General features: G+C 42.7%; 1 protein-coding gene across 8 annotated transcripts in view; it reads left to right on the top strand.

Annotated features, from left to right (window-relative positions):
• Positions 1–23,049, top strand: part of ALDH18A1 (aldehyde dehydrogenase 18 family member A1) — a 38,544-nt gene extending 15,495 nt beyond the window's left edge. For 4 of the 8 annotated variants that reach the window (XM_035547913.2, XM_035547918.2, XM_035547914.2 and 1 more), the window contains exons 6-18: positions 2,983–3,141; positions 3,914–4,004; positions 6,306–6,430; positions 8,125–8,269; positions 11,453–11,526; positions 11,752–11,851; positions 12,960–13,180; positions 16,396–16,533; positions 16,643–16,838; positions 17,003–17,124; positions 19,705–19,891; positions 21,404–21,499; positions 22,128–23,049. In XM_035547913.2, the coding sequence (XP_035403806.1) occupies positions 2,983–3,141; positions 3,914–4,004; positions 6,306–6,430; positions 8,125–8,269; positions 11,453–11,526; positions 11,752–11,851; positions 12,960–13,180; positions 16,396–16,533; positions 16,643–16,838; positions 17,003–17,124; positions 19,705–19,891; positions 21,404–21,499; positions 22,128–22,309 (1,836 nt within the window). In that variant the 3' untranslated portion in view covers positions 22,310–23,049. The remainder of the gene's footprint in view (positions 1–2,982; positions 3,142–3,913; positions 4,005–6,305; positions 6,431–8,124; positions 8,270–11,452; positions 11,527–11,751; positions 11,852–12,959; positions 13,181–16,395; positions 16,534–16,642; positions 16,839–17,002; positions 17,125–19,704; positions 19,892–21,403; positions 21,500–22,127) is intronic. The other 4 variants (XM_035547919.2, XM_035547922.2, XM_035547920.2 and 1 more) reach the window with 1 other exon arrangement.
• Positions 23,050–23,678: the final 629 nt, after the last annotated feature.

Raw genomic sequence — 23,678 nt, 5'->3', positions numbered from 1 at the left:
TGTCCTTGTCACTGACAAAGACGTTAAACAGTGCCGGTCCCAATACTGACCCTGAGGAACACCAGGCATTACTGATTTCCACCTGGACATTGGGCCGTTGACCGCAACACTTTGAGTGCAACCATCCAGCCAATTCCTTACCCACCGAGTGGTCCATCCATCAAATAAACGTCTTTTCCAATTCAGAGTCAAGAATGTCGTGGGGAACAGTGTCAAATGTCAAATGCTTTGCACAAGTCCAGGTAAAGGATATCATTTGCTCTTCTGCTATCCAACAACGCTGTAACCACATCATAGAAGGCCACCAGATGTGTCAGACAATAATTTTCTTTTATGACAATGTCACTCGCCTAGCTGACCAAGGGCCAGTTCTGAATTTCAGCAAAGCTTTTGATACTGTTTCTTATAGTATCCTTCCGAACAAAATGTCCAGCATGCAGCTAGATAAATACATAGTACAGTGGGTGAGCAATTGGCTGACAGTTTGGGCTCAAAGGATTATAGTAAATGGGGCTACATCAGGCTGATGACCGGTCAGTAGTGGGGTTCCACAGAGCTCCATTTCAGGGCCAGTTCTCTCTAAAATTTTTATAAATTATCTGGATGCAGGACTCAAATGCATATTTAGTAAGTTTGCAGATGACATTAAGTTGGGAGGAGCTGTCGACTCCCTAGAGGGCAGAGAGGTCTTGCAGAAAAATCTTGACAAATTAGAGGGCTGGGCAATCACCAACCACGTGAAGTTCAACAAGAGCAAGTGGTAGATTCTGCACCTGGGATGGGGCAACCCTGACTGTATGTAGAGACTGGGGGCTGAGGGGCTGGAGAGCAGCCCCACAGAAAGGGATCTGGGGACTCTGGTCAACAGCAAGTTGAGTATGAGTCAACAGTTTGCCCTGGAAGCCGAAAGGGCCAACCATGTCCTGAGGTACATCAAGCACGGCATTGCTAGCAATTCAAGGGAAGTGGTTGTCCTGCTCTGCTCTGTGCAGGTGTGGCCTCACCTTGAGTACTGTGTGCAGTTTTGGGCACCACAATATAAGAAGGACACAAAACTAACAGAGATCTTCCAAAAGAGGGCTACAAAGCTGGTGAAGGGTCTAGAGGGCAAGACACATGAGGAGCACTTGAGGTCCTTTGGCTTGTTCAGCCTAGGGAAGAGGAGGCTAAGGAGAGACCTCATGGTGGAATATAGTTTCCACCTGAGGGAAGCAGAGGGGCAGGCGCTGATCTTTGCTCTCTGGTGACAGTGACAGGACCCAAGGGAATGGCATGGAGCTGTGAGGGTCAGGTTGGGTGACAGGAAAAGGTTCTTCACCGAGAGGGTGGTCAGGTACTGGGACAGGTTCCCCACGGCAGAGGTCACGGCACCGAGCCTTCCAGAGTTCAAGAAGCATTTGGACAACACTCTCAGATATATGGTCTGATTTTTGGGTGGTCCTGCATGGAGCTAGGAGTTGGATTCGATGATCCTTGTGGGTCCCTTCCGGCTCAGGATATTCTATGATTTGCTTTTTTCCCCATGTTTTATATGCTACAGTCTTTACTGTTGTCTTGTATTTCCATTGCAGTCCCACTTTTGGGGCTTATTGTAGCATAAGCAGTAGTTCATACAGGATTGTCTTGCTAAGTATTTATGAAATGGAACTATCTATTGGCAAGGAGGAGCAAAAACGCATAAACTCCAGAAAGAAAAAGTGTATCCTGCTCTTCTGTACAGAGTGTTTTGGTGGGTTTTTTGTTGTTTTTTTTTTTGTTTGTTTGTTTGTTTTTTGTTTTTTTCCTGTTAAAGTCTCCTCACAGAAACTGAAGTTGGTGATCCAGAGGGAGAATTTAAAAATCCCAAGTGGCTGAACCACCGTGTGTTCTATAAAGCTGGTAGAAGCATATATTAACACTCCAGGACTTGCTGTCCATCTGCTCTTGTGGTCATCTAACTTGTGGGTGATGGTATCCCTAGCCTGGGTCTTCTGTCTATACTGAATGCTGCTACTGTGTTAATTGGACTACTCTTAAACAGCAGCACAAGAATGATACACAAAGCCGTGAAGCATTCCATATTTTTGGAATGGCAGAAAGCTGTGACGGGGAGGTTCAAACTGGAAAAATGTCTTTACCATGAAGGTGGTCAATCACTGGAACAGGGTGTCTAGCAAGGTGGTTGATGTCCCATGCTTGTCAATGCCCTTAATAAGATGCTGTAGCTTTTGTGTAGCCCTGAAATGGTGAGAACTGGTGAACTTGATGATCAGTTGAACTCGATGATCTTTGAAGGTCCCTTCAAACTGAATTATTCTATTCTGTTTTCAGTAGTCTTTGCTTACCTTAAATACACTGAGAACACAGAGTCACATCAACTGTAAGGTCCTATTTGTTTAGACACTTAATGAATTTAAGAGCCTAGTATAAAGTCTCACTTGGAGGAATTCCTTCCCATAATACAGTATAACTGATACCACTAAAATGTTTACAGTATAGCTAAAATTACCATAGACTGCACTGGATTATAATCTTGTTCAAGTCTATAGACAGCTATCATTCCTTTGATTTAAGAGATAATTTCATTTCTACCAAAAAGTCAGTGCACACGTTGATTCCAAATGTTGTAACATTAGCATAATGGAATTATTTACCTAGTTCTCAAATGTCCAGTGGCAAAGTGAAAATGAAAAATGGCTTTTAATGGTTATCATCGACATCTGTGTTCTGCTTATATGTGTTTTTTTTTCCAAGGTGATTCCTGAAGCCTCTGATCTGTTTGCTTGAAAAAGGCCATTATAGGCTCCAGTAGAAGGTGTCATACAAACCTGAAAATGTTGTGGAAAGAATATTTCTCATTTGCATTCTCTATCTTTTAAATGTGGCTTATGGTTTCTTGGTGACCCAAAGGGCTTGATTGGTCCATTACGTTACTATGTATGTTTATATTTTTCTCAGGATAAGTGATAGGCTAAGTATATGTTACGTCTTTCCTCCTTTTAGATTTTAGTCACCAACCTGGACTTCCATGACGAACAGAAGCGTCGGAACTTAAATGGAACATTACATGAACTTTTAAGAATGAATATTGTCCCTATAATTAACACTAATGATGCTGTTGTTCCACCTCCAGAGCCGAACAGTGATCTGCAGGGGGTAAATGTGGGTAAAGTATTGCAAGGGGGTGGATTCTGCTTGTAGATTGTACGGCACTAATTTGTAGTTTACTAACACTGTAATCGGGGACCTCTGGAGCCTGCAGCAGGGAAACAAACACACGCAATTAGTAATGTGGACAGAGGGACCAGAAAACTCTGCTGACCTGTCTGTCTGCTTCTAGCCTGATACAGTGCTGTGGGTTAGAAGAAGGGCAGACGTTATCTGTTCTGCCAAAAGCAAGTATGCCTGGTTTGGTTTTCACAGAATATTTGAGGTTGAAAGGAACTTCTGCAGACATCATGTTTCAGAGCACTGGAACAGGCTGCCCAGGGTGGTTGTGGAGTCTCCTTCTCTGGAGATATTCAAGGCCCGTCTGGACGCCTACCTGGGCAACCTGCTCTAGGGAACCTGCTTTGGCAGGGGGCTTGCACCCAATGATCTCTTGAGGTCCCTTCCAACCCTTACAATTCTGTGATTCTGTGAACACCTGTGCTTATAGCATGGTCAGTTAGTACCTCTAGTTCTTTCATTGGGCACCAAGGTGAAGAATGTGCGTACTGATCTGACTGCCTGTTGTTTTGATACTGTTTGACTGTGTTCCAAAAGACTACTTACTTTCATGAAAAAATCATCTTCTAAGAGTTTTTAGTGGGTAGAACCAAAGCAGTTCATAAGGACTTGGTATTGCTGAGGTAGCTTGCTTTTGTATGTTGTAGCCAAATTTCCCAGTTCTTCCCACTATTCAGTGTTCTTGACCTGTGTGTATTCATTGCAGGTGATTAGTGTGAAGGATAATGACAGTCTGGCAGCACGACTGGCTGTTGAAATGAAGACTGATCTCCTGATTGTTCTCTCAGATGTAGAAGGTTTGTGAGACATTTCTTTACCACCTGGCAGAAAAACATGTCCTCTGCTTCTGTTCCTCTGGCACTCGGTAGGACTAATGCAGCTACTCAGAGCTTCAGTTAGTTCATTCAACCACCCATCTTTTAGGCTGTAGGGTGTGCCTGGGACTGCTCTCTGAAATGATGGGTAATAGCCAGCACGCCTGAGGGAGGTGTGCCCCATGAACTGCTCTGCCTGGTGGCCAAGCTTCAGGAGGAGCTAGGGAGACTGAGAAGCATCTGGGAGCCCAAGAAGGTGGTAGATCGATGGATCTATGCTCTCCCTCTCTGGAACACACATGCCAACTTAGAACAACCACTGCCGATGTGGGTCCAGTATCTGATCCGCATCGGGATAAAGGCAGCAGCTAGAGGGGGACACCAAGGAGTCGAAGCAAGTTCTTACATGGAGCTGTAAGAGGAGCCACTGCTTGCACAATCAGCTTTCATTACAAAACAGGTATGAGGCTCTGGGTGTTGTTAGACAATGGATGCGAAAAGAAGGAAGAAGGGGTTTCTGTGCAAGTTCCATCAAGGTCAGATCAACCAGCTCCTTGTAGCAAGTGCAGGATCAAGGCCAGTGTTGTGAAGAAACAGTGCCAAGTTATAGTCACAGGTGACTGCCTTCTGAAGGGAACAGAGGCTCCCATCTGCAGACCAGACCATCTTTATAGAGAACTTTCCTGCCTTCCTGGGGCTTGGATCAGGGACATTGCTAGTGAGCTTACGAGCTTAGTTCAAACTTCAGATTATTACCTACTCCTGCTCTTTCACGTGGGTACCAACAAAGTTGCGGCAAGAAGTCTGTGTTCAATCAAAATAAATTTCAGGGCCCTGGGAAGATAGCTAAAGGATTCAGAAGCGTGGGTATTGTCTAGCATTTTGGGATATATTAAACACAGCATAGCCAGCTGGTCAAAAGAGGTGATTCTCCCACTGTATTTAGCATTGGCGAAGCCTCTCCTTCAATATTGCCTGCAATTCTGGGCTCTACAATATAAAAAGAATGTTAAGATCCCTGAAAGTGTACAGAGGAGGGCAACAAAGCCGGTGAAAGGATTGGAAGGCATGCCCTGTGTGGACACTATGGTACTTCTGCTAGCTCCTCAGAATTGTATATAGTCATGAGTAATACTCCTGATTCTAAATACATAGTCTTTCCCTGCATATAAGCCAAACACTATTCTACAATCGTTTGCTTCTTCTGGCAGTGGATTCTGTCTTTCAGTGATTTATGGGTACTTTACATGTCCTGGATATTGCTTTCCAGATATCTGGAGCTTGCTAGATTTTCTGTCTCCCAGACATGTGGCTGATACTGGTCTAGTCTTGTGAGCTGTGCTGCCGTGAAGTCTGTCACCTGTTGATGTTGAAGGTACTTTTCTAGAAAGAGGAAGGTAGTAGGTACAGTTTCACACCAGGCTATCAACAACATCATGTACTCTTTTTATCATTTCCAGACATGTTTCCTTCAGTGGCTTCTGGACTTTGGTCCATATTGTAGGCCCTGAGAAGGAAGGAGGTTGGGTTTTCATAACCACAGTTTCTTCCAGCTGTTTCAGATGGATTTCATGGTTGATTCTAGTTGAAATGACTGCCTCAGAAAAAAAAATAACAAAAATGATAGTCCAAACAACTTATAAAAAATAAAAATAAAAAACAAACAAAAAACACACTCCCATTTCCTCACAGCTTATTCATTTGATGTGGTATCTTTTTTATGGAAAGAAGTGTCCTTTCCTTCTCAAGCTATCAAGGAAGAGCTCAGGTACTCTTCACTTGTGCACTTTAATCTGTGACACGTTTGTTCGCATAGAACTTCTGGGAAGTTTGGTGGTAGAGTTTAGGGTTTACATGTTAGGCAGACAGAAGTATCACTCAACTCAGAACATAGTTAAATAAAATTACTGTATTTATTTAAAATTCAGTTGTGCACTCTTGTGTGTAAGCCCTGATTCTGAACCATCTAAAAGCTGTAAACTTCTTTCTGGTTTTCTCTCTAACCTCACTGAAATGTCAATACTTCTCAGCTTACATGATACTATTCAGCATGTGGATATTCTGTTGCCTCATGCTAACTACAATTCTGGAGAGGTTACACATCTTGAGCCTGCATGTTAGTGTTTCATCCTTTCAGTTGCACAAAAGGAGGGTTCGGTGGAAGTTTTGAATCCTGTAAAGTGCAACACAGGTTTTTAGCCTCAAAGACTTTAGTTGTTTTTCACTGGTGAGCTTTGGAACAGAAGATATGTAACATTAACAGGTTTTTATTATTCATTTCAGGACTCTTTGACAGCCCTCCAGGATCTGATGATGCAAAGCTCATTGACATATTCTACCCAGGAGACCAACAATCTGTGACATTTGGAACCAAATCCCGGGTGGGAATGGGAGGCATGGAAGCCAAGGTAGAAATGTAGAACATTTATTTCCTTATTGAGAGGGAAAGGGAGATGTGGAAAGGGGACTTGATAATACGAGATTGAGAGGAGTGGCCGATAGAGCAGATAATTGTGTTGCCATTCAGAGAAACCTTGCCAGGCTGCAAATAGGGGCAGGCAGGAACCTTTTGAAGTTCAGTAGAGGGAAGTGCCAAGCCCTACCCCTAGGGAGGAACAACTCTGTTCACCAGCACTGGTGGTTGTATGTCTGGGCTCAGAAGGTCTTTGGAGTTCAATCCAGTTGTCAGCTGGTCACAAGCAGCGTTCTAGAAAGTTGCCTGGCAGAAAAGGACTTGGGGGTGTTGCGTTGGTCAACAGCTCGTTGAACAGGAGCCGGCAGTATGCCCAGGAGGCCAAGATGGCCAATAACATCCTGGCTTGTATCAGAAATAGCATGGCCAGCAGTACAACAGAAGTGATGGTCCATCTGTACTTGTGTGAGACCACACCTTGAGTACTGTGCTCGGTGTTGGTCCCCTCGTGTGATGGTTTTACTTTGCTAGACAGCTGAACTCCACCACAACCGCTCTCTCACTCCCCCTCCTCAGAAGAGGAGGGGAAGAAGAGAAGGAAAGAAACAACTCACGGGTTGAGATAAGGATAATTTAACTAATGGAAAAAAAATAATTATTAAGGAAAAATGATTATTAATTAATTAGCTTGACTAAAGGGAAAAAAATAAAAACAGCAAGCAAAGGCTGTGTGGAAGTGCAGAGGAAAGAAATTACTCTCTACTTCCCACAAACGAGCAATGCTTGACTACGTCGTTGAAGCAGGGCCTCAACACACAGACATTTTCACAATGAGAGCCCACCCCCTCCCTTCTTTTTCTTTTTCCAACCTTTTATTGCTGAGTGTGACATCATAGGGTATGGAATATCCCTTTGGTTGGTTTAGGTCAGCTGCCCTGGTGATGTACCTTCCTCGCCTTTTGCCCACCCCCAGCTTGCTAGCTCTGGGAGGTGTTAGAGGGAGTCCTGATGCTGTGCCGGTATTGCTCAGCAGCAGACACGACGCTGGTGTGATACCAGTGCTGTTCTAGCTACAAGTGCAGAGCACAGCACTGTATGGGCTGCTGCAGGGAAAGTTAACTCCATCCCAGCCAGACCCAGTACACCTCACTACAATAAAGATGCTGAGTTTCTGGGAATACATTCAGAGAAGAGCAGCAAAGCTGGTGAAGGAACTAGAAAACGACGTGAGGAACAGCTAAGGGAGCTGGGATTTAGGTCTGGAAAGAAGGCGGCAGTGGGGAGGCCACATTGATCTGTACAGCTACTGAAAGGAGGTTGTAGCAAGGTGTTGGTCTCTTTTCTCAAGTGACAAGTGATAGATAGGGTGTGAGGGAATGGCCTCAAGTTGTGCCAGGGGAGGTTTAGGTTGGATATCAGGAAGCATTTCTTCATGGAAGGGGTGGTTAGACATTAGAACAGGCTGCCCAGGGAAGTGGTAGAGTCCCCATCCTTAAAAGTATTTAAGAGACATGTGGACATAGCACTTAGGGATATGGTTTAGTGGTAGCATTAGGTTGATGGTTGGACTTGATGGTCTTAAGGGTCTTTTCCAACATAAGCGATCAAAGTGGAGCAAGAATTCTTGTTGAGCATGAGGATTCAAATAACAAGTGCATTTTCGGGAGCTGGCTCTATCCTTCATTGTAGGTGAAAGCAGCTCTGTGGGCCCTCCAAGGAGGCACCTCTGTAGTGATTGCAAATGGAACCCACCCAAAGATCTCGGGTCATGTCATCACAGATATTGTGGAAGGGAAGAAAGTTGGAACTTTTTTTTCAGAGGTAAAACCTGCAGGTGAGTACGGAAGTGACATGTACATTGGGAGCTGTAGAGATTTCCTGAAAGTTTAGGGTTGAAATTTGGCTAGGCCTGCCTGTTCAACAAATGGGAAACTATGCTCTGCTTGACAAACGGCTTTTGAAAGGTAATTTTTTAATGTTGGAATAGAACGTCTTGAATCCTCTGCTCGGCTTCCTTCCAGCTGATGACTTGCTGCGTCAGACTTGCATTCAAAGACCTAGGTAGAATTTGTATTGTTTTTAGTCTTAGAGGTTATCATCTACTATCAAAGATTTCAGGGTGAAAGCGTGCATATAGAACGTACTGCTGAACTAAGATAGTGCGTAGTTTTGTTTTTTGTCATAAGTTCTTTTAATGACTCGGTCTTTTGTTATTGTATGGAGGAATGTTTTCCTGCCTCTGTGTTGCTGTGACAACGTAACAAGGGCCGCAGAAAGTCAGACCAAAGATCTGTGATTTTAGCAGAATGGAACAAGTATAGAGTGATACTTGTGCCTTGCACTTTAAGACAAGCAAATGCCTTTGAGTATAAAAATGCTTAATGGATTTCTTGTAAAAATCGGCCATATCCTTTGAACCCATGTAAACACTTAGCATCCATGGGTCACAACAGTCACGAGCCTTAACTAGGTATTGTGCGTAAACTCTGGAGCTAGCACTGTGTGGAGAACTGCTTCCTTTATTTTGTGTGTGTTTGTGGGCAGGAGGAGTGTTGAAGTTTGCTTCCTGCTAGCTTTTGATGCCCCCGCCTTCTGTGTGGAAAGAGAACACGGGTGATCGATCTCTGTTCAACTTCTGTGACATGAGACATCGTCTTTTCCCTCATCATCTCTTTTTCGCATGAAAAAGGTTTTTTCTTGGTCCTTTTCTACAGAAACTGTTCCAAAAGTTTGGCGATCCCTGTTTCTCTTGGCTGAAACTGTTTTTATTCTACTGTGACCTTTTTAAGATAGGCAAAAATAAAATTTTGTGTAGTGTCCAAGATGCAAATGAACCTTCGGTTTATGAGATAGCAAGGCTAACTTTGAGTTTTGATTAGATTGGTGATGTTTTTTGTTGCCTTTCCTAGGCCTTTTCCAAAAGCCTAAACATGTAAGTTGCTGTTCGACACCGATGAGCATCGAAGTGATGTTTTCATAGGATTATGTGCAGTACCAAGGCCTGATTTCCCCTTTTGCCTCTGCATTGCTTCATGTTTATCTGCTTTGAATTGTACTTGCTATTTTGTTGCATAGTGGCTGCAAAGGAATCACAGGCTGGTTGAGGTTGGAAGGACCTCCAGAGGTCACCTGGTCCAACACCCCTGCTCGAGCAGAGCCACCCAGATCTGGTTTTCCAGGACCACGTCCAAACAGGTTTTGAAACCTCACGAAGGCTGTGACTCCACGACCTCCCTGGGCAACCTATGCTAGTGCTCAGTCACCCTCACAGTGAAAAAGTATTTACTGATGTTCAGGAAACCGCAGGAGGGGAACCTCCTATGTTTCAGTCTGTGTCTGTTGCCTCTTTTTTTGTTCCTTGGATACCAGTTGGAAAAGTCCGGCTTTGTCTTCTTTCCACCCTCCCTTCGTGTATTTACAGACATCAGTGAGATCCCCTCCAAGCCTCCTCTTCTCCAGGCCGAACAGTCCCAGCTCTCCTAGCCTGTCCTCATAGGAAAGGTGCTTCAGTCCCTTATCATCCTCGTGGCCCTCCATTGGACTCTTTCCAGTGTGCCCAGGTCTCTCTTGTACTGGGAGGCCCAGACCCAGCACTCCAGGTGTGGCCTCACCATTCCTGAGTAGAGGGGGAGAATCACCTTTCTTGACCTACTGGCAGTACTTTGCCTAATGCCACCCAGGATACCATCAGCTGCTTTTGCAGCAAAGGCACATTGCTGTTTCGTGTTCAAGTTGGTGTCCACCAGGAAACTTAGCTCCTTTTCTGAAAAGTTCTTTTCTAGGAAAAAGTGTGATATCAGCGCTTTTCACTTTGTCCTACTGCAATAAATTTGTATCAGTTATAAAGCTTTTCATCTTGTAACCCCATTTCTCAGACAATTACAAATATGGTGAACAGCAAAAGTAAATGTGAAATTTTACTGCGACCCTTCCTCTACCATAGAATGTGGTTACTCCCGTTCTTTCTTTGTCTTCTATCTTCCAAAACACGCTTTAAATATTCAGGTAACTTTTTTAAATGAACTCTTATCTCCTTACATGTGTCACTTTTTTTCAAAGAACATGAAAATACACTCTACTTTACAAAGTATGACCTCGCTTTAAAAAGCTGTTTTAACACTCCTTAATTAAGTCTTATTAATCAAGTGTCCGCTAGTTCTTTTCTTACACTTCCCACTATACCTGCTGTTATTTTCCTTAACGTGGGAATTCCTGCTCTGGCAATTTCTGTAGGACACTTCTTAAATAGAAGTCCAGGCATATTAGTCACGTTTCAAGTCATCTGTTCTACAGACAATTTCAAGAGAGTTAAAAATGAAAACGTAGCTTATCCATGAGCTACTTGAGAACTCCTTAGTGAAATGCTGCCTGAACCTTTTGACTTGTTATTCCTGTTTCTGTTTCGAAACTTGTTCTGTATCATTTCAGTTTGAGACAGATTCTTTGACATCCATGCCAAGAAAAAAATCTTTCTTCTGTAGGAACCCTTCAATGTACACAGGGAGAGGCGGAGAGAGAGCAGCTATTCTGCAAGCTGTTACTCAGGCTGGTTCTGGCTTCCAGTACTGTTTGTACATTCCCATGTTGTTCTGCAATCTTTTCTCTTTTCATTAGTTGTATAATTAAACTTTCTCAAAGGATGCCTCCCTGTTTTCAGTAGCCTCCTACGCTCTGAGATTAAGCCGTCCTTGTATTCTTTTGCTCTTTGTCAAGTCTCTTTGATACAAGCTGTATGCTTGTTTGTCCCCTATGACATGGATGATCTTACTGAATCTCCGTGATGCCTTGAAAAGGGCTGTGCTCGGGGACCGTGGCAGCATTTTGGTATCTGATACAGATTTTCCTGTTCTGGCATACAGTAAATTTCTTTGATATGTCTATTAAGACCGTACCTGTTTTCCTGCTTTGAGTAAGGAGTTGGAAGATGAAAGGTTAGTGTTCGTTTCCTTCCACATGGGCTGTAACCTTTGTCTGCATGTCTTGTGGTTGTGTTTTGTTTGTTTGTTTGTTTTGGCAGGCCCTACAGTAGAGCAGCAGGGTGAAATGTCTCGAGCTGGTGGCAGGACCCTGGCAGCTCTGCAGCCTGAGCAGGTGAGAGAACAGTATGTCCTCACTCTTTAAGGTTGGGAACATGTGGCAAGTCTTAAAATACAGGTTTATAACACAAATGGGTCCTGGAAAAAATCAGCTGGCTCCAAGTATTCAGAGAGTCAAGACAGTGAGAAGATGTGTCAGTAGAAATGAGCTGAAGTGAGCCAGATGTCAAACACCATGGACTTCATGTAAGAATGCAGTTCAGAAACTTTTCTCTTTCAGAGAGCGGAGATTATTTATCGTCTTGCTGACTTATTAACTGATCAGAGAGAAGAAATTCTCTTGGCAAACAAAAAGGACTTAGAAGAAGCTGAAAATAAAGGTAATATTATGGGTCCTTTCATGGTTCTCCTGTTGTCATGAGCTTACCTGGACCTCAAAGGAAATGAGCAGAACTAGAATATTCAGTCACCTGCAATCGGATATTATGGCTGTCACAGATCAGTGAACCCAGGACTTTGAGAGCTTGTCAGTGGAAACAGCTGCAGCTTCCATAATTACATAAGAGATGTCTTCATCAGAGAAGACAGAGAAGCCTTTGAAAACAGCAACCCACAGCATAGTTTAAAAAAATAAAAATCAAAATAAATAGTGTTTTCTTTTGCCAAAGGAGTTTCGCTTTAGAAATTAAATATAGCAAGTATCTTCCCTGTTATCATCATGTATGAAATAGCATGAATATCTCCTGGGCTGGTTAACGTAATGTTTGACCCCTGTGGGGAAGGTTGTTACTTAAAAAGGGTGCTTTCCAGAAAGAACCATATTACCTACTGACTGAGGAAAGTACAGTTCAGGCAGCATAGACTAAATCCATTCTTTTGTGTTAGAGTGGTGCATCAGGAAGCTGGTCTTGGGTTAGAAAATGTGTGAAACTGGCACATCGCAAATTGTAGTGTTCAGTAAAAGACATATGGCAACCATTTTTACTGATCAGAATGCCTGTAGGGACATTTCTGAGTAAACTTCCTACCTGAATGTGTTCAGACTAGAAAACTCTGGCAGTTCTTGCCCAATCTGAAATGCTATGTGTTCCTCTGCTCTTTGGGATTTCTATCTGTGAAACAGAAAGATGCAATTACTGCCCAAACCGTCCAGGAATATTGCAAGGGTAGAAATTTGTAAGAAATTCAGGTACACAGTTGTATAACAGTACTAGAAATAGGACAAACTTTGTCTTTGTGGATATTACTTCATATGCAAATCATTCATATCATATTAGGTGTATATGTGATGGTAGGTGAAATCATTGTCAAATTTGAGCAGTTTTATTGTAGCTACTAAACTTAATGCTTTACATTGTTCACCCTAGGTAGGGTTCTTGCTATGGTGTGGGAAACAGCTGAATTTTTTCCTAGTTTGACCATTAGGTCACTTTTACTTGAAACTAGACAGATACATCTATCTTGAGCACAATTTTTTCTTTCTTCTAGGAAGATTGGCACTTCCTTTGTTGAAACGTCTAAGTCTGTCTACATCAAAGCTGAACAGCTTGGCTATTGGGCTACGTCAGATTGCAGCATCTTCACAGGACAGCGTCGGCCGCATAGTTCGGAGAACACGAATAGCAAAGGATCTAGAGTTGGAGCAGGTGACAGTGCCTATTGGGGTCCTTCTCGTGATTTTTGAGTCCCGTCCTGACTGTCTTCCACAGGTATGTGAGGAGGGCAGAGAGATCTTTGATAACGAAAGTGTATTTCTATTGGTGAGTTATTGGAAGGCTGCAAGAAGTCTTGCCTCAAAAGACTTTTGCTTGTATACTTCTGAAATGAATTTTGTTGTCATCCCAAATTTTTTTTTCTACAGACACATTCCTGGGACTTGCTTCTGCAATGTTGAGAGTTATTCAGGGTTGGTTTTTGATACCCAACATAGAGAAGGAGCTTACATTCAGGTGGTGCAGTTTCTGCATGTGTCTAATAACGTAGGTTCCCTGCTTAACTTGCAACTTACGAGGTTCCTATCTACCAATGAGCGCTTTCCTGTCCATGCCAAATACAGCTGAATTGCAGGCTACGATTAAACATCAAATGTTTAATATAGATTGTTAATAACAAATTGCAACTGTTAAGAATATATGCTAAAAAAATTAGCACAGAAAGTAGAAGTTCTAGGCTTTGAGTGGTCTGTCCCATACTGATACTGCATGTTTGCACTGAGGCAGAATGATAGCTTTTACTCACTTGTGGAGAGATGAGCCTAGGCTCTTACTGCTAGTATTTTTAGCAAGACTAATTGAGCATTTCTCTAACATATGAGCAAGTGTTTGAGGAGCAAGTGATGGGTATGGGCACTTAAAAAGAGACTGCCAAAGGGCAGCTTGATATTTTATAACTGAATTTTGTGAGTGTTGGGCCTCGTTTCATACTGAAGGGGAGTATGCTCTAGGCAAAGTTCATGTGAAAGGAAAAGGCGCTAGTCTCCCTTGTCTGCCATTATTACTTCCTTGCTGCTAGCTCTGTTCTTCATAGAAAACCAGTATGTTTCCTTGTCAAATTCTAGTCTGCCTTCCTAGACTCCAGCCTTTGCCTCCTGGGTCTCTTGCCTTGCATAGCCAATCTCTCCCCTTCTCCTCTTCTCCTTTATCTCATTTGTAAACCTTTTATCAGGCTGATTCTTACTGGCTTCCCACCCCCACCCCCCGACCTTTTTCTTTTTTTTTTTTTTTACAGACTTAGGATGGCTTGTCTTGTTAGTTACTTTTCTTCCTGCCAGCCCCCATCCTTAAGTTCTCCGATGCAACTTCAGAGGATCATCTTTGATACCTCTGCATCTGAATAGTATGGTTTCTGTCCCATGCTGTAGCTGACAGTAGGATGGACTCTGAGTGCGGAGGAGAGGTTGCTTCCTCCATAGTTTACTATTGCATCTCATACTGGTTTGGGTAAGCTGGGTAAGCAATTGGGTAAGCAATTACAGAGGAAATTTGACTTCTCCATGGAGTAGTGTGTGCCTGATAGCTAGCTGGAGATAGCATACACGGAATTGAGTCAGTGCTCAGAGTTCGGTCTTGAGTTGCAGTAAAGGTAAAACAATTGCAGACTAACAGTTTAGCTTCTAATAAGTATATACAAATAGCATGTTTGCCTCTAATACTTAAAAGGCGAGGTTCTGAGATCATATTTCACGGACTGCTTCCTACAGATTTCAAGAAATTCAATCGTTCTGAAGTATAGCCATGCTCTATTATTGTTTAAAGGGAACAAACTGTTTTAAAACCCATTACAGATTGCATTTTTTTTATTTAAATAAGCTTGTCTCTGCAGCTTTCCTTTGTGATGCTGATCTTTGGAGAGGCAGATTCTTAACAGGATACAATCAAATTGCATTTTAATGTCTAGTTTTATATGTTAAAGACACACAGTATCTGGGTACGGCAAGGTTCCTAGATCATTGTCATTTAGTGTATCTTTCTGAAGTATTCCTTATTTTTTCAGTATTCTTTTCAAATTGTGGACAGCAGGATGAGGTAGAATATCAAACATGGTGACTGTTTTTACCCAGAGGACACTAGTAGGGAAAAGGAGTTGGTCTGAGGTGACTTTGAGATGCTTAAGAGGTTGGCCCATGAGAACCTCACGAAGTTCAAGAAGGCTAAGTGGCTGGCAGTTCAACACTGTCATCAAGGCACTCCCAAGAATGAATACAGGCTGTGTGATGAGCGGGTTGAGAGCAGCTCTGCAGAGAAGGGCTTGGGAGCGTAGATGGATGAAAAGCTCCACATGAGCCAGCGATGTGCAGTTGCAGACCAGAAAGCCAGCTGTATCCTGAGCCATATCAAAAGAAGTATGACCAGAAGGTCCAGGGAGGTGATTCTCGCTCTCTACTCCACTCCTGTGAGGCCCCACCTGGAGTGCTGCATTCAGCTCTGGGGACTCCAACATAAGAAATAAATCTGTTAGAGCAGGTCCAGAGGAGGGCCACGAAGTTGATGAGGGCTGGAGCACCTCTCCTATGAAGACAGGCTGAGAGAACTGAGGTTGCTTAGCCTAGAGAAGAGAGGGCTCTGAGGAGACCTTATAATGGCCCTCTAGTACCTAAAGCGGGCTTTAGGAAAGCTGGGGAGGGACTTTTTGTCAGGGAGTGTAGTGACAGGACAAGGAGTACTGGCTTTAAAATAAAAAAAAAAGGTAGATTTAGATTAGATAAAAGGAAGAAATTCTTTACTATGAGGGTGGTGAGGCACTGCAACAGGCTGCCTGGGGAAGTTGTGGATGCCCCATCCCTGGAAGTGTTTAAGGCCAGGTTGGGTGGGGCTTTGAGCAATCTGGTCTAGTGGGAGGTGTCATAGAATCATAGACCGGTTTGGGTTGGAAGCGAACTTAAAGGTCATCTACTCCCCCCTCCCCCCACCATGGGCAAGGACACCTTCTGGTTATAAACGTGAAATCAATGTGATAAAATAAAAGGCTTATTATCTATAGGGTTTTTCTCCAACATGCTTATCTCAAGTGTTGTCTACTTATGACTTCTGTTTTAGACAGTACAACAAAAATGTTCTTCATAGGAAGAGCTTATTAGCTACTTCTGGCCAGAATGATTAGGGATAAGAGTTCTTGCATCTGAAATAGTTTTATACAGCGACCGAATTTGTGCCAGAGCCTATGTTCAGGGTTTCCTTTGACTTACTCACAGCAATCTTCCTTTGCCAGTAGTACCCTGAAGCTCAAGTTTGTTCCTGAAACGTTAAGATACTTCATTTCTGGAGTTACGTGTTCTGACTTGGAAAAATTTATTGGTGCCATATATTAATATTGAATAAGTCAGCAGAATTAAAAATCCTGTTCTTACTCTATTTTGCAGTTTTTATTCTCACAGAGGAGTCAGATCATTTTTTCTCTTTTTTTTTTTTTAATTCCTTTCTGACAGGTGTCTGCTTTGGCCATAGCTAGTGGAAATGGCTTGCTACTAAAAGGAGGGAAAGAGGCTGCATATAGCAATCAAATCCTTCATCATCTGACACAAGAAGCACTCTCCATTCATGGAGTCAAAGATGCAGTGCAACTAGTAAGTGTCTAGAATTAAATCAACAACTTTTTTGCTGTGGCATGTATAAAAAGCACAGGCAGAGCTTGAGAATTCAGGCCATTGACTGTTTGTGTCACAACTTTCACAGGTGAATACAAGAGAGGAAGTAGAAGATCTCTGCCGTTTGGATAAGCTGATAGATCTAATCATTCCACGTGGTTCATCCCAGCTAGTCAGGAATATCCAGAAAGCTGCTAAGGGAATTCCAGTGATGGGACACAGTGAAGGGATCTGTCATGTGTATGTGGACACAGATGCCAGCGTTGAGAAGGTCACGCGAATAAGTAAGCTGTGAGAGGGTGACTTGGATATCATGAGTGTAATTGAACTTCACATTTGGAATATGTGTTATGGTTATAATAATAACCATACGTAATAATAATTCACATGCTCTTCAACATCTTTGTCATAAATGGTATGTAACCAATTATTTACTCTTAAACCTCAGTCAGAGACTCAAAGTGTGAATATCCTGCTGCCTGTAATGCTCTGGAAACACTCTTAATTCATCGAGACTTGCTGAGAACCCCGTTGTTTGATCAGATCATAGACATGTTGAGAGTAGAACAGGTTAGTCATGTATACATGTGTTGTTTTTTGTTTCGTTTTATTTACTTTTTATTTTTATTTTAGGAGCCTTTGGTCTTGCTGACATAGCCCTATGTAGTTTTATAATGACATAACACTTACGTTACCCACGTCTCTTTGTACACCTAAATGAACTTTCAGAGAGCTTTCTTGGCTTCTCCATGCAACCCCAAGCTTTTCCGTAGAAACAATGTGAAAGCAGCTTCTTCGAGGTGGCTGCATGCCATTGCTGGGATACAACTAGTTCCTTTTACATAGCAAAAAATCATTCTCTGCCTTGGACGAACATATCCACAACCCTTTCTCTACTATTCTTAATTCTGACTTAATGGCTAGCAACCTCCCGGACACAAAGACTATTCTTATGGAATCTAACGTACCTTCTTACCTCAGTCATTTCCCATTTTATGTTTCTCCTTTTCAAATCTGCTTCATCCACATTTTTTAAACATTTTGTCGTACTTGCCTTTATTCCCACCCATTTTCCCTCCCATTATTTTCCCCTCCCACTGTTCCACAGGAACAGTGAAAGGCCACTATCCTACATAATTGCTTTGAAGTGTGTAATGTTTTGTAGCAGAGATGCATCAGGAGAGAAATATTTGTGAAGTACTTTAAATTACACTTAAAATGTGGATTTTTCACATAGCATTTGCATTTGGCAAATAGTTTATACAAGCAGTAATTCATGCAGGAAAACATGGTAAAATAGACAGGTCATGTTTTGATGATGTTAAAAAGAAGTCATATTAAGAGAAGCTGGCCCAGATAGCTAGTCAGGAGCAAGTCCTCACTTATTTGTTGTGTTGTTTTTTTCTTTTTTTTTTTAACGTCTGGTTTGGTTGTGTTTTTTTTTTTTTTGCGGGGGGGGGGGGGGAAGGGTAAATTTATGGATTTTGTGTGAAGACTGGTGGATTTCCACAATCACCCACCAACTCCCACCCCTTAATACAGTGGGGAGGACTTGATGTTACTGCTGTCTAATCTGACTTGAGAACAGGAAATACGCAAATACTGGTCAGGATTTCATTATCAACAAAATTTATAGTTGCACAAGAAAATGCCATCTTACAGGCACCTTTCTTGAAAGCCTTCAAAGGTAGGGATTCTAATCAGCAATTCTGAAGTATCATAGAATACCCTGAATTGCAAGGGACCCACAAGGATTACCAAGTTCAACCCCTTGCTCCACACAGGACCACCCAGAAATCAGACCATACATCTGAGAGCGTTGTCCGAACACTCCTTGAACTCCAGCAGGCTCAGTGCCGTGATCACTGTCCTGGGAGCCTGTTCCAGTGCCCAGCCACCTCTTGGTGCAGAACCTTCCCCTAACATCCAGCCTGACCCTCCCCTGTCACAGCTCTATGCCATTCCCTCTGGTCCTGTTGCTGTCACCTGAGAGAAGAGATCAGCACCTGCCCCTCCACTCCTCCCTCTCATTGTTTAGGTGTCTTAGCTGCTACGATTAAACTCAGAGATTGATGATGCATTAGATCTTCTTTATCAGGATCGTGAGAACTGTGGGTCCTTGCCTTGTTTTGGGCCCAGTAACTCTTCTGTGTCTGAAACATACGCTTTGGAGAGGGCTGGTGTCAGTTTACGAAACAAAAGGATAAAGACAGGTAAAGTCTTTTGTAGGTGAGACTTGCAAACCTGGAAGTAAGTTGCTTGCTACAACTACTTACAGACCACATACTTTCTAAAAACATAGATACAAGGGCTAGGTGCAGTGTTTAGCTGTTTTCCCACTACTAGTGTTGTACTGTTCTCCAGCCAGATATCTTTCTTTAAATGATGTAATTGCTTTAAATAGTTTAAAATGAACCCTGAACTAGGAGCATGTCATGATAGATAGCCAACATAGCATTTCAGCTATTGTGCCTTATTGCTAGTTCACCAATCTGCTCTCTCTGAAAACTGAGGCTATTTTTATTTTTGCACTGCATGTAGCAAAGCTTTGATTCACAAATGTAGGTTAACCCCAGTCCAACAGCTAAGCATCATCCAACGCATTGCTCACTTTTCCCTCCTGCTCTCGAGTGGGAGGAGCAAGAGCAAGAAAGCTTGTGGTTTGAAACAAATATAGTTTAATTAGCAAAGGAAAGAGGAAGAAGAAAGGGAAAAACAAAACAAGTGATGAAAATACAGTCACTCACCACCTGCCACAAATAGATCAGTGTCCAGCTCGTCCCTGAGCAATGTCTGCCTTCTTCGAAACTCCCTTCCCCTCATTTTTTATTGCTGACTATGACATTATATGGCATAGACTATCCCTTTGGTCAGTTTGAATCAGTTGTGGTTATGTCCTCTCCTAACTTTTAGCACACCCTCGACCTTCTCACTGTGGGGGAAAAAGAGAAAGCCTTGAAACTGCGTGAGCACTGTTTAGCAACAGCCAAAACAGTGGTTTGTTTAAGGCACAAATCCAAAATGTAGCAGTACAGGGACTGCTATGAAAAAAATTAACTCCATCCTGGCTATACCCAGAACAACAAGCTGCACTTTTCACCTGTTAAGCACCAGTAAAATCTACAGCACAAAATACTTCTGGTATTGCAGGTGAAGATTCATGCTGGCCCAAAGTTTGCCTCTTACTTGACATTCAGCCCCTCAGAAGTGAAATCTCTCCGCATTGAATATGGGGATCTGGAGTGCTGCATTGAGGTTGTGGACAGTGTACAAGAGGCTGTTGAACATATCCACAAGTATGGAAGTTCTCACACGGATGTTATCGTCACAGAGAATGGTTTGTGACCAATCTGTTTCCTTAAGCTTCTGCTTTGGTTTCACTGTGGGTTCTTGTTATTAGCATAACTACTTACATTGCAGTAGTTCTCTTATCTTGGTTCTGTAGTAAGCATAATCAACCGGAACCCTATGAGCTAAATCTATCTATAGTTGTGTTTAATTCAAGGAAAACATGTTGTGTGCCCTTCTTCCAGGAGGTGAGGGCATGTGTTTGAGCAACTGGCCAACGGCAAGTCAACACATGCTCTTGTCAGGCAGACTGCTTTGTGTTCCTGTATTGTGCAGACTTACCACATCAGACAGTTTTGCAGAAACATCTCCTGAATCCTGGAGATGTCTTTAGGCCTCTGAAGGAGGAAGAGGTGAGCTTCTATAGAGGGCATAGGGATTGTAGGAAAGATCAGACTATATCTGTTTTGTCTTCCCATGTCACTTTTAAGTCCTGCAAACAAGGACCACAAGTGTTTTTCCCCATCTCTCCCAGTCCTTTATTTCCCAGTTCTGCATCTGTAGTGTAAAAGCTGCATATATCTCAGTTCCCAGTTTCTTGCTCCTTTGATGCTGCGAACTTCTGTTCCTGTGTGCAGCTCTGTGCTTCTCCCACTCCTCTACGTGAGGTTTGAACACTCTGACACTTCAAAACGTAGCTAGAGCTGCTCCCAGCCAAAGGATGACTCTCAATACAAGCCTAAAACTTCTGAGAGTCAGCTACAGTAAGGTCACTTTGATTTGTGGCTCACCAGTGTGAGATTCAAGCAGGCATCTGTTTCTGCACCTTCTGCAGAACTTAAATGAGTAGCATCGAAAGGCATGCATTTGATACTGTAAGCCACTACCTGGTGCACTAGTGATTTACTTGGGTGTGTACTAGAGATAGAGTTGATCTTTAGCATTCATCCCGTTGCTATGGGTGACTGACTTGCAGCTTACAGCCTTACAGAGAAAGGCATCCTCCAGAGTACTAAGGCTTGTACAACTCTGCTTGAGGTTGCTCCAGTCTTGCATGTTCTTTGTTGAACTGGGTTAGTTAGCTGATTTCATGTGGTGTTTCTGCATTCTGTTTCCCAAATACTATTTTCAATATAAACTTAATATAGGACTTTCCATTATCTGGAACAGTTCCATGTATCCATTGAGATAATGTAGAGCTGAACATGTAGTTTAACTGTCTGACTGCAAAATGTAGCTTGGGGCTGCTGTCACTTCTCCCCAGTCATACAACTATCCCTGTTTGCAAGGTCTAGACTGTAGTAAGAATTAGACATCTTTTCACTTTCTTCTTGTCTTTGCAAGGTTCCTTGTAATATTTACAGTTGTATCTATGTGATAAACATACTACGAAGAAGGTGTGTATGAACATGTTTTAATCCAGGCTGTTAAATACTGTCTGATAATGTTGCATGTGAAAGTTCTGCTATTATATGTGTTCACGGTATGAGGCTGTGCCTATTGGACTGCATGATCATTCTGTACGTACTGTATCATATTTTTTGCTCTGCCACTTTCTCAGAGAAAACAGCGGAGTTCTTCCTCCAGCATGTGGACAGTGCTTGTGTTTTCTGGAATGCCAGTACCCGATTCTCTGATGGATATAGATTTGGACTTGGTAAGTGCCTGTGGTGTGCAGGCCGCTAAGCACCACAAAGCCGTTCACTCACTCAGCAGTGTGGGAGGAAGGAAAGACTGGAACAAAACTGAGTATCAGTTACCTAAGTAAACAGGTGCACGTGCTAGGAATTGCAGAAGACAAGGGAAACATTAATTCCTGAGGTAGAAACTACTAGAAATCTCTGCAGCAGGCTTGAACATGCAGTGCTCTGTGTGCTAAAAAATTGTATTTAGGGTTTTATAAGATCATACAATGGTCTCTTTAATAAGAGGAAAAAAAGAAGAAAAAAGGACATAAGATTGCAATCTTGACTAATTTAGTTCTTATTGTCCAAAGGGTAAACCATCAAACAAATGTACGATATATGTAAGACATACGTACCTTTCTGGCTTATTTTTCTCTCTAAAAGTGAAGCTGTAACAGACAGAAGTATAAACATTCCAATTTATAATAGTTAAGTTCCTCTAATCAGAATAGATAAAAAATAACTTCTGACACTTGGGGAGGAGTGAAGGAAGGGAGGTCACACCGAATGACTGCTTCTACATAAAGATGTAGAGCTATATAGTACAAAGTTGAATATCTTCTGAGGATCAACCACCTTTATCTTGTGTGTTTTCTACAGGTGCTGAAGTTGGAATTAGTACTTCTCGCATCCATGCACGTGGACCAGTGGGAATTGAAGGACTCTTAACTACAAAGTGGTTACTGAGAGGGGACAATCATGTTGTTTCTGACTTCTCAGAGCATGGGAGCATGAAGTATCTCCATGAGAGCCTACCTCTCCCTCAGAGAAATACCAACTGAGAACACTGTGAGAAAATTCAGGGGTAAAATGTTTATTGAAGACGTTCAGGCTTCAGGGTGCTCTTTGGGGAGAGAGAGTTGTTTTTCATCTCCGGGATCATTGTTCTTGGTCACTGTGCGGTACAATGAATATGAAGTGATCCTATCGGTGACACACATTATTTGTTGCTGTCTCTTACTGTTTCCTTAGATAGTATTTGCAAACTGACCTTGCTTTTGTCAGAGGGGTTTCTTCAAAACATACAGATACCATAAGGAAAAGTTTAAATATCTGCTGCATTCTTTTCATCCCCCTGCTCCCCTCCAGCAAAGATGCCTGGTGGTAGAGTGTAATTTTTTTTCCCTGTCTTTAATTTGAACATCTGTCTTGGTGAACAAACTTGGTAGCTTTTCTTTAGTCACGTGATCATTGCAGCTCTTGAAAGCTCTAAAGCTTTAAGACACGTACTGTCTTTGTTTGATCACTCTGTGATTCCTATGCATTTGGAACATATATTTCTTTGATGTTTTGACCAAGCAACCTTTTTTAATCTAATTTCTTTGTATTTTTGACAACTGTAGATAAATAGCACAACTGTATACAGTGTGAATTTTGTTACCTGTTTCTACCAGACATTTATTTCTCATGGGTTTTATATGAAATGTAATCTCTCCAAACCCGTCATCCAGATGAAATACTACTTTGAAGTTTAAAAGAAGCTCTGAATAAATGCTTCCTTTTGCGTAGTGGAACAAGTGAACTCACATGTGCATGCTGCAGCCAGGGGCTCAGTGCAGCCCTCCATAGGTCAGGGTGGTTGGAGTGTCAAGGTGGATGGGGAGGGAGTGGAATGGTGCCACGCTGCAAATGCTGGCAGGGCAGGGAGAGGGATGGGTGCAGGCTGCACAGGGACATCCTCTCATGTGCATCCGTTTCTTGCTGCTAACTTGCCTCTGCACACTTTGTTGACTGCTGGCATGTGCATGGTGCTCAAGAGCCAAGACAGTGGCACGCAGGGCTTGTCTGGGCGTCTGCTGGGTAGCTATGTTACCCCACTCACCCATTTAGGACCATTGCACTCTACTCTGGAACCCTGAGAAAGCCATTATGCCCCACGCTCCTCTTGTGGTTCTGTACTCTCCTGAGACTGTGACAACTGCTCGCACTGAACCTGCACAGCATTGCAACCACAACTGGTACTGCCCATCAATGACAAAAGCACTGTACTGCAGCACCCAGGGTTGTACGCCTGCAGTAGCATTCCCTGCAGTTCCTCTGTCCAGCTACCGCTGTTATTCCTTCCTCTGTCCCACTCGTCTTTTGATCTTTTTTGATTCCTCTGCCCTTCTTTGTGTCTGTCTTCCTCTATCCTTTCCCCTGTTCTCATAA

This window comes from Cygnus atratus, chromosome 7 (assembly GCF_013377495.2).
Source record: "Cygnus atratus isolate AKBS03 ecotype Queensland, Australia chromosome 7, CAtr_DNAZoo_HiC_assembly, whole genome shotgun sequence".
NCBI lineage: Eukaryota > Metazoa > Chordata > Aves > Anseriformes > Anatidae > Cygnus > Cygnus atratus.
Note: the sequence above shows the minus strand (reverse complement) of the source record. Positions and strands in the feature narration are given on the sequence as shown.